Source organism: Vombatus ursinus, unplaced genomic scaffold (assembly GCF_900497805.2).
Source record: "Vombatus ursinus unplaced genomic scaffold, bare-nosed wombat genome assembly UNPS02014160.1, whole genome shotgun sequence".
Lineage (NCBI taxonomy): Eukaryota > Metazoa > Chordata > Mammalia > Diprotodontia > Vombatidae > Vombatus > Vombatus ursinus.
In genome coordinates, this window is record NW_020953938.1 from 173541 (window position 1) to 183394 (window position 9854).

The 9854-nt window shown below is 41.9% G+C and overlaps 1 protein-coding gene across 2 annotated transcripts in view; it reads right to left on the reverse strand.

Annotated features, from left to right (window-relative positions):
• TRIM67 (tripartite motif containing 67) overlaps positions 1-8382 on the reverse strand; it is a 77573-nt gene extending 69191 nt beyond the window's left edge. Inside the window, exons 1-2 of one of the 2 annotated variants that reach the window (XM_027859193.1) lie at positions 8258-8382; positions 7339-8134 (exon numbers count right to left, since the gene is read on the reverse strand). In XM_027859193.1, the coding sequence (XP_027714994.1) occupies positions 7339-8134; positions 8258-8382 (921 nt within the window). Of the gene's footprint in view, positions 1-7338 lie in introns of both variants that reach the window. The other variant, XM_027859192.1, reaches the window with a different exon arrangement.
• Between the last annotated feature and the right edge of the window lie 1472 nt (positions 8383-9854).

The window sequence follows — 9854 nt, forward strand, 5'->3', positions numbered from 1 at the left end:
CCTCAATCCTCATCTTCCTTTAGCTCTGTGCTGTATTTGAGATGTTGACTACCCTCTCTACTGGATAATCTTTCTTTTTAACTTTTTGTGACCCTAATTTCTCTGAGTTCCCTTCCTATTTGACTGACAGTTCCTTCTCAATTTCCTTTGCTGGTACATTATCTGTAGTATATCCCCTAACTGTCAATGATCCCCCAGGCTCTATTCTAGGCCTCCTACTCTTCTCTCTATATATTCTCTTTCTTAGTGACCTCATTAGTTCCTATGGGTTTTAATTATCATCTCCATGCAGATGGTTGCCAGATCTAGATATTCAGTCCCAATCTCCTCTGAGTTTCTTTCCACATCACCATTTGCCTATTGGCCATTTCAAACTGAATATTTTGGAGACATCTTTAACTCAATATGTCCAAAACAGAATTCATTATCTTTTCTCCTAAACCCATTCTTCTGCCAAACTTTCCTATTTCTGTTGAAGGTACCATCATTCTTCTAGTCTTTCAGATTTGTAGAGTTGGCATTTACCTCAACTCCTCACCCTCCCTCATACCACATACTCAATCAATTGTTAATTCATTTTTTTACTTCCTCTACAATATCTCTTTCATCTAACCTCTTCTTCCTACTCATACAGCGACCACCTGGGTTTGGACCTTCATTATCTCTTGCCCAGGTTATTGCCATGGTCACTTAATTGGTCCCCTTGCCTCAAGTCTATCAATTTCAGCCCATTTTCCACATCACTGCTGCCAAAGTGATTTTCCTTAAGTGCATATCTGACCATGACACTTACATGCTCAGTAAATTCCAGTGAGTCCCTATTGCCTCTGTGATAAGGTATAAACTCCTATGTGTAGTTTTTACAACCTATCCTTGACTCATTTTTCCAGCCTCATTGTTAAGTTACTCTGTCTTCTATATTTTGAGATCTAGAACTGGTCTTCTCTCTGTTTCTCACAAATGATACTTCATTTCCCTCCTCAGAACTGGCTAGCTCCCATCCCTACAATGTGCTCATCATCTCTGCCTCATAGAATCCCTGTCTTCCTTCAAGACACAGTTCAAACACCACCTTTCTACATGAAGCATGGTAAATAGAGTTCTATGCCTGACATATAGCAGATACTTAATAAATGTTTATTGATGAATTAAAAGGAGTTGGACTAGGAGATCTCTATGGTCTGGGTTCAACAACCTTTCAGTTGTATCCAGAGTACAGGTATGTTTGCATGTAGTTGATCCCAAAATTCTCCTCTCTATAAGAGTATAAATATACCTTTCACAATTCATTACCCATCACAAATGTGACTTAAGGGCCTTGTGACTCATGTAGTGAGGGCAGGGTTAAGGTGCCTTGAAATAGAGCTGCAGTGTGTGTGTGTGTGTGTGTGTGAGAGAGAGAGAGAGAGAGAGAGAGAGGAGAGAGGAGAGAGAAACAAAAAAAGGAAGGAAAGAAAGAAGGAAGAAAGGAAGAGAAAGAAATAGAAAAAGGAAAAGGAAGGAAAGTAAATTAAAAGAAATATCACATCTTAATCCATGGTTGGTCTATTCAGCTCATCTTTAGCTAATTTATCCTTAACTCTCAGTCAATGACAGATTGAATAGAAGCTACTTTGAGCACTCTGCTTCCCAGAAACCTCAAAGTTGGTATATATGTATATATATGTATATATATATATGTATGTGTATATATATATGTATATATATATATATAAATCAGCTTCACATTTATTCAAGCTCTCAGCTTAAAAAATTGCAATATCCTTAGATCTGCCCTGCCACATGCTCTTGAAAGCCCAGACAGGTTTCTGCCTAATGATATGGTACTTACAGCTGACATCTGAAGTAATGTGAAGCAATCATTGTGGTAGGACAAAATTCTAAATCCCTCAGCAAAATTGCAAAATGAATGTGTCTTTTTATTCCTCTGAGAAATACCCTTTGCTATGTGCCTAAAGTCTCAACTTTTTCACGACCTGTAAGACCTGCAGGTGCTGCCAGACAGTAATTGTGCCCATGAAAGGAACTTTTACATGGCTCCTGGGAGTCCAGCCCAAGCACTAGTAAATCCATGAATCCAGGTACAAATTAATAACTCCATTGTAGCTCATAATAGTATTCTCAGGGACTTTAAAGATTATTACCACATCCCTTTTAACAGAGGAGGCAACAGGAGTGCAGAGGCCAAAAACCCTCAGGCATAGTATCAAAACAAATCTGTGGCAGAGGTCCTGTCTCTCTAGATCCTGGTTTTCTAGGATATGTACTCTTTTGTATCTGTACTGGCTCATTGGGAGCAGCAGTTCCAGGGCTGTGAGATGGCAATTAAAAAATATACCATCTGCTATTCTCAACATATTCCAAAGAAGCATTCATCTAGAATTTTGTAACTATGTTTCAGAGATTAATTCCTATCTCCTTCAATTCAGGGTCAAATTACCTCTACCCAGCAGACCAGGCACAATGCCAAGATGCCAAGTGCTTGGGTGAATTATAAGGGAATTTATGATATTCTGTGAGATATCACAACAGGGCTGGAGGTCACTAAGTACTTCTCTTGAACCCTCTGGTTTCCAGTGCTATCCCAGTACTGATGAAATCACTTTTATATTGTTTTTATTTGTTTCTATGTGCCCATGTTCTCCCTCCTTAGTCCCTCCTCACTTCACTCCCCCCCATTAGAATTCAAGTTCCTTGAAGTCAAGGATTTTTTTTTCTATCCCTAGTGCCTATCAGAGTGCCTGGTTTAGAGTCTATACTTAATAAAAGCTTGTTGCATGAATAAATCAGTGCTCATCCTTACCATCATAAAAATGGGGTTTCATATCCAAATGTGCTCTGAAGTGGTTTGTTCCTTCAATCCTATTTTTTTGTGCAATTTTAATTTTCTTTAAGTCAGAAGCGTTCACTGGAACTGTTAAGCCTTTTCCAATGTGAAAAGGTGTTTGTTGAGATCAGCAGCTTTTCCCACTTCTTTGGAAAATGTGCTAAGCAATTTTTCCTCAAAATAGATACAAGTGTCAAACATGAACCTCATCTGTAACCTCAGGAATATAGTGATCAGAGTCAAGTTCAGTGAAATCTGAGTAGTACCAAAGCCAAAGCCTGATGAAAGCTTAATATGACAGATAATTGAGGACTGCCCAGGGTTTCAATATTCTACCACTTAAACCTATAGAGGCAGATATGGGATAATTAGGTTTAGTATAATTTTAGTGGTGACTCTGAAGGTTTTTTTTAAGACTGTGGTAGAAGAACCTACTACAAGAGACTAAGCTTTTCTAAAGAACTAACCTTTCACAATGGATATCTGGTTGGAGTTCTGTCTTCCAGTATGCATTTCAAGAGAAGACATCCTTTCAGCTAAGAACTAAATTATGTATACTCATATACAAAACAAATAAAGGCAGTTGTCAAAGTGTCCAGCAATAATTTTTCATTATGGAAAAGGCATGTTTTCACTAATGCAATTAATATGATCCTTTTTTCCTATTTAGAGTGATTAATCAGCTCCATGAGGCAGTAGGTAAGGCATCAAAACATCATTTCCTGCCCTGTCAGTGCTTCGTCTTAAGGAAGTGACCTTGGGTTCTTTTTTGAGAAGAATTTGAGCTCTAGAAGGTATATCAAAATGAAAAGATTTCTACAGATATGGCAAAGGACCATATGTCAATCATGCAAGGACCTAGCCAAGTTTATAGTCACAATGTTGGCCACAAAGTACTGAATTTGTTTTGGCTACAGTAATTTATGAAGGCAATTTACTAACATATAATGGGATTGTGATCTGCATTAAGGGAGGGAATACTTGTGCTAATGGAAACTCAATTCCTCAATGTACTGGAGAGCATGACAGAATTTTCTTACTTAGGTTTAACAAGTATTTTCTTACTTAGGTTTAACAAGTATTTTCCATTTGTCCTTATAGTTCTGACAGGAAAGTAGGAGCTATCAGATCCATATAATCAACAAGAAAACTGAGGTAAGGAATTGAAATAGCTTTCCCCAGGACACGGAAGCTTCTCAAACCATGTTTTATGAAATAATTCATGAGTCATTTGAAAGACCTTGAAATCTTTATAAAATTTTGATCACCTCTTCTTTCCCCTTTCCCTCCCACCATTTTTTAGAAGACAACATTCAGATTTATTTCTAGAAGGGAATATGAATTTTACACTCTCTAATAGATGTTGGATTTAGAATTCATATTTCCTGGGCTACTAAATCCAGAAAGTCGACATACCTAATCATGTGTCATCTAATCATAGTCTTATCTGCTTGCTGTTTCTTATTTGTAATAGGGAGAAGAGAGTTTTGGCCACTTATCTTCAAGAAGATGATGGCCCTCAACCATTCCTGATCATATGTAATTCTTTCCTTTTTCATTTGCCTCCTGATTCTCTTTTCTACTGCTGCCCTCTAACTCTTTTTTTCTTTCTCTTCTTTTTCCCTTTGTTTTTCCTATTCCCACTTTCCATGTCTTTCCCCTCTCTCATTCTTCCTTTACTCTGCCCCCTTCTCATATGCCTCTCTCTCATGTCGCTGCTACTCAGTGGCACCCACAGATGGTTTTAACCCTGTTTGCAGAGCAATTAAAAGTTATTGTCTAAACCAAATAAATAAACAAATATGTAAGTAAAATGAAAACAAGAAGATCAGTTCAGATAAATTAGTAATTAGAAAGTAGTAATTAGTAACAATTATGGTGAAATATTCTGCTTCTAAAACACAAATTCACTGTGGTCTAGTGTAGATGTTTCACCTAACACAAAGCTATTTTAGCACTACTTAGATAAGTATGCTAAAATTTACCAGCTTGTTCTTTCCCTAGGCTACATGATCAATTAATTAAAGAAGTATTTTTGCCTCTGACCCATGGTTATCTGTAAGTCTGGCACTATCATCTTTGGGAATACCATTGATGTAGTTAAACCAGATATTAGCAAAATATTCAACAAAGTCTTTCAAGGCACTGGGATTACACAAACAAAAGCATTATTCTTGTGAAAAATATGGAAAGAAGTACAATTAGGTGGGTTCAAAACTTGGTGAATGGTTGCTGACTCAAAAAATACTAATTTCTACAATAATTTCAAGGAATTCTTTAGGGGAGGGCCCCATGGATCTGTCCTTGGCCCTGTTCAATTCAATATCAGTAGCTTGGATAAAGACATAAATCACATGATTATCAAATTTCAAGATGGCACAACGCTGGGAGGGATAAATTGAGTGACAAAGTCAAAACTCCAAATGAGCTTAGGCTAAATCACTACATTGAATCAAGTAAGGTGATATTTAGTAGAGATAAGTGTAAAATCTTAATTTGAATGCAACCAATTAATTTCACAAGCATACTACGGGGAAGTGGCTAGAGGCAGTTCATCTAAAAATATATGGAGTTGCAATATGTCACAGTAGAAAAAATTCTGGTTCTAGAGTCAGAGAATCTGAGTTCAAATCCCCTTTCTGATACTCCCTATGTGACTTTGAGCAAGTCACTTAATATTTCTAGGCTTCACATTCCTCATCTGTCAAATGACTGGCTTAGATTAGAGGGCCTCTAAGGTCTGTTGTAGCTCTCAATCTATGATCTTTGTGTACTTTGTAGGCTGCAAGCTCAATAAGAGTTAATATATGATATGGAAATCAAAAAAGCTATGACAATCTTAGGTTGCATTGATAGGCATAGAGTTCAAGACTAGGAAGGTAATAATTTCACTGCACTCCCTGCTCCTCAACCTCACCAAATCCTAAGAGCAACCTTATTCAGATTGGTCATGGGATTTGGAGGAAAAACCTGGAAAAAGTCTTTTTCTTTAATAAATATTAGAAGATCCAATCATATTTTTTTTTAAAAGAAGAAGGCATTTCCCTGGCTGGTTTTAATTGATCCAAAAAGCATTTATTAAGCATATCTACTATGTACCAAGCACTGTGCAATGCTTGAGGAAAATACAAAGTTTAGATAAGACATGGTTACTACCCTCATGGAACTTATTATCTAATAGGAGATTGAGATACAAACAGAGATAACAATAATAAGTAGTATTACATTCTGTATAATACTGAATTACGGAGTTCAAAAAACAAAATGCTATGTGAATTGTGAGCAGTAAGGTCATTACCAATAGGATGATTAAGGGAGGGCTCATGGAAGTGGCTTTTGAATTGGGTTTTTAAGGAAGTATAGAACTTGAGTTTTTAAAGAGTGTTTAATTTTTTTTTTTTACTGGTATATACCCTTTCTTGTCATTGGACAGTGAACTCATTTTTTTTTAAATGGTCTGTTCCTGTGATTTCATTACAGTTTGGAAAACTCCTGATTTGTAAATTTCCCTCACTGGTGTATATTGGCAACTAATTTACATTGTGCTCTTAGAGAACTGACTGGAGCCCCCAGAGGTTAAGCAGCTCCACATACTATACAACTATTATGTATTAGAGGTAGGGCTTGAACCTTACTCATTCTGACTGCAAGTTGGTCCTTTACCTGCTAAACAATAATACTTCTTGAGCTCATCAATGACTAAAACATTTTATTCGCTCCCATTAGATGTCTGGAACTCCATCACACTAGTTACTCTCCCTTTAGTTTTGTGTTGTGGGAACCACATATCATCCAAGTAGGTGTCTCTTTAGAAAGTCAGCAAGGAATTAGCTATCATCTTATTTTAAAAGCATACCCTGTACAGTCCTTTTCACCCAGCCTTCCTCTCACACTGTCCAGAATTACTAGGGTAAAGAAATGGGTAATACTTGAGAAACTAACATCCCACTGGAGAAGGGATTAGGCATTCAAAGTTCAATAATGGACTTGTGATAATGACTTTCCAAGACCCATGAGAAAATGGCTCTTCAGAAATTCTAGGATAAGAAACTTACTAGCAGTAATGAAATGCAGAATGCAAGTATAAGATGAAGGCAAAAACTACATAGAGAGCAAGTTGGAGGGTAGTGTTCTTCGTGTAGCAAAAGGAGTTTACCTGATGGGCCTATAGTTTGAGGAAAAGCTAAGGAATATTTTCCACCCATGGGAGTAGGGAGAAATTAAGCATTTTCTTGGTGCTATATGAGGAAACTTGAATTTGGTGACCCAAGGAAGATGTTGCCATTGGGTCATTATCACAGAAATTTGGGAATCAGATTTGGGTGCGAAAGTCCTTTCTTTGCTTGAACTAGCTTTCTGTGGAGGGTGTGAATCTGTCTACACTCCTTACTTCATTCTTGTAAGAAGTGAAGATATTCCTCCCAGGGTTAGCGTTCCACCCCTCCGAAACTCTCTTTTTCAGAACTCTTAGCTGTATATTTACCCCTAATATATTTCTATTTGCGGCTCACCTTGTGCAGTTTCCACATGGCCCCTAGAGGTTTGACTTCATGCTTGCCGTGTCTGCCCTCCTCCAGACACTGGTAGCAGACAGGGGTACGACAGCTCACACAGTACATGCTGTAGTTCTCCAGCTCATGATCCGTACACGTGGGAAACTTACGGACCCCGGTCCCCCCGGCTGCTCCCGCCCCAGGGCCTGGGCTTTTGCTGCTGCCGCCGCTGCTACCGCTGGGGGCTCCTTGGGCAGCACCTAGAGGTGCAGAGGCCGCTGGCTGTGGCGGCGGCGGTTGCACCAAGCGGTGCTTGGCAAACGGTCCTCTGGACGGATGGCATTTGATCTGGCATGCAGAGCAATAGAGTACATCGCATTGCTCACAGAGCGTAGCTGCTGGCTCCGGAGGGGTGCGGTCGCAGAGCTGGCAATGGGCAACGACAGCTGCTGCGGCTGCTCCAGTCCCAGAACCCCGGCTCTGTTGATAGCGATGTACAATGGCCTCCAGCAGTCGATTGCGCTGGAAGCCACGGAGGCCGCGGTGGTCCAAAGAGGCGCTGCGGTGGCATTGAGGGCAGGTGATGGAGCTGGAGGAAGAAGAGGACAGGGACGAACAGGCGGCTCCCCGGGCAGCGGCAGCTGAGGAGCCTGGGGGTGCGGGCACCATGGGTAGTACTCGCACTCCATTAGGGGACTTAAGGCTGGGAGTGTAGGAGCCATAACCGCTGTCCGTCTCGCTATGCAGGCTCAGCTTGTCAGCATGATCCCCTCCCCCAACGACACCACCTATACCGCCGCCGCCGCCACTACTGCTGGTGCCTCCACCACTACAGGCTGGTCCGGTCCCAGTTTCATATTCTGGTGGAGGACCTGCAGTTGAGCTGGTGGGCAACGACGGGCCCCGAGTGTGCAAGAGAGGCGGAGGCAGGTGTTGCTCGCTGTCGGGAGTCTGTACAGCTATGGTGCGGGCACAAGGCAAGCAGACATTGTGAGAACAGGGCAAGATGATGGGCTCTCGGAACAAGGACCCACACACTGGGCACTTCAGCTCCTCTTCCATCGCGGCTCGGGCAGCGTCGGTTGCTCAGAGGCTGGCGGGAAGGCTTGAAGCCCTGGGAGTTGAGGGGAGCGAGATAGTGATTAGCACGGTGTAGCTACGAAGGTAACTGACATCAAAGAGGCATGGTTTCCCGCCCCGCCCCCACTTTGTGGTGCACACTTCTTTCTATTCTTTTTCTGTGACCGCCCTTACGCTTAGGGCTCCTGCACCCGGCTACTTTCAATCCCACTGCCCAGGCCTGGAGTGAGTTCCTCGATGTTCTCGGGGGTAAAAGCCTCCAAGTAATATGTGATGAATCAGCAAGAGCGCCTCTCGGTGTTGCAGAGCTTGCTTTTCAACACCCGGGCTAGGGGAGCAGGCAGCCTGTCTCTCCTCGCTCTCCCTCTTTTGCTGCAGCCCCTTGACTCCTGTAGGTAGCTGTCAGGGCCACCTCACCGAGAGGAAGTGGAAGGTATACGGAGTTAGACTTGCCTTGAGGCAGAGCTGGATTCAGCACCAGGACCCTGTTGGACAGCGCCCTACTAGCAGAAAATGCCTCTATCCTTTGGAGATAAACGAGGAGCTGTCTGGGAGGTGGAAGGCGGGCAGAACTACTGGTGCTGCTGCTGCTGCTGCTGCTGTTCCCGACCGATAGAGCGCTGCTTGGGTGGGGATGATCCGGCTACGCCTCATAGGATTGCTGCGGCTGCCACTGCTGTCGCCGTCAATCCCACGCTAGGCAGGACAAGCTACCTCGGTTTTCCACTGCTACTCCCGAAGCGCGGCTGACCTTGGTCTAGCCGAGGATGGCAGCCGGCTGGCTGAGGGCGTGATCCCAGATTGCACGGGAATTCCCCCCCTTCCGCCTCCTCCCTCCTCCTGGTCTAGGTGCTGGTGCGTGGTGGAGTTGTAATTTTCATAGCAGAGCGTAATAGGGAGGGGGGAAGGGAAGAGAGAATCTGCTTAGCAAATAAATGCTTGCTTCACATGGCCGGCAGGGCAAAGGGAAAATTTAAAGGGATTCGCGGAAATTGGATCATTATAAATTACAATCCATTATTTAGAGGGAGAACACATTTCGGAAGGAGCACCGACCTATCCTCCCATCATCCCCACACCTCTTTTCCCTGCTTCCTCCCCCAAAATAAACAAATGAGGAAAAATAGGGCTGTCAAAAATCTGTAGCTTAAAAATGTATTGGAGACACAGGCTGAGGGTTTCTTTTCAAATCTATGATGGAGTTAAAATGCTGGTCACAAAATGTCGGACAGCATTAAACCAAAGGATGACACTTTATTAAATTATTTAATATAAGACGTTTTGTCTCTCTATTATACACGTCGCCTCTGAGCCATGGCCTAATAACATAGATTAGCCTTGTAAATAGCGTGGATTTCGGGGTTGAAAAGGAGGAAGTCCTAGTGACCAGTGAAATGTAAAAAAAAAAAAAAAAACCCACTAAATTAACCACTATCAAGAATTAAGCACCAAGA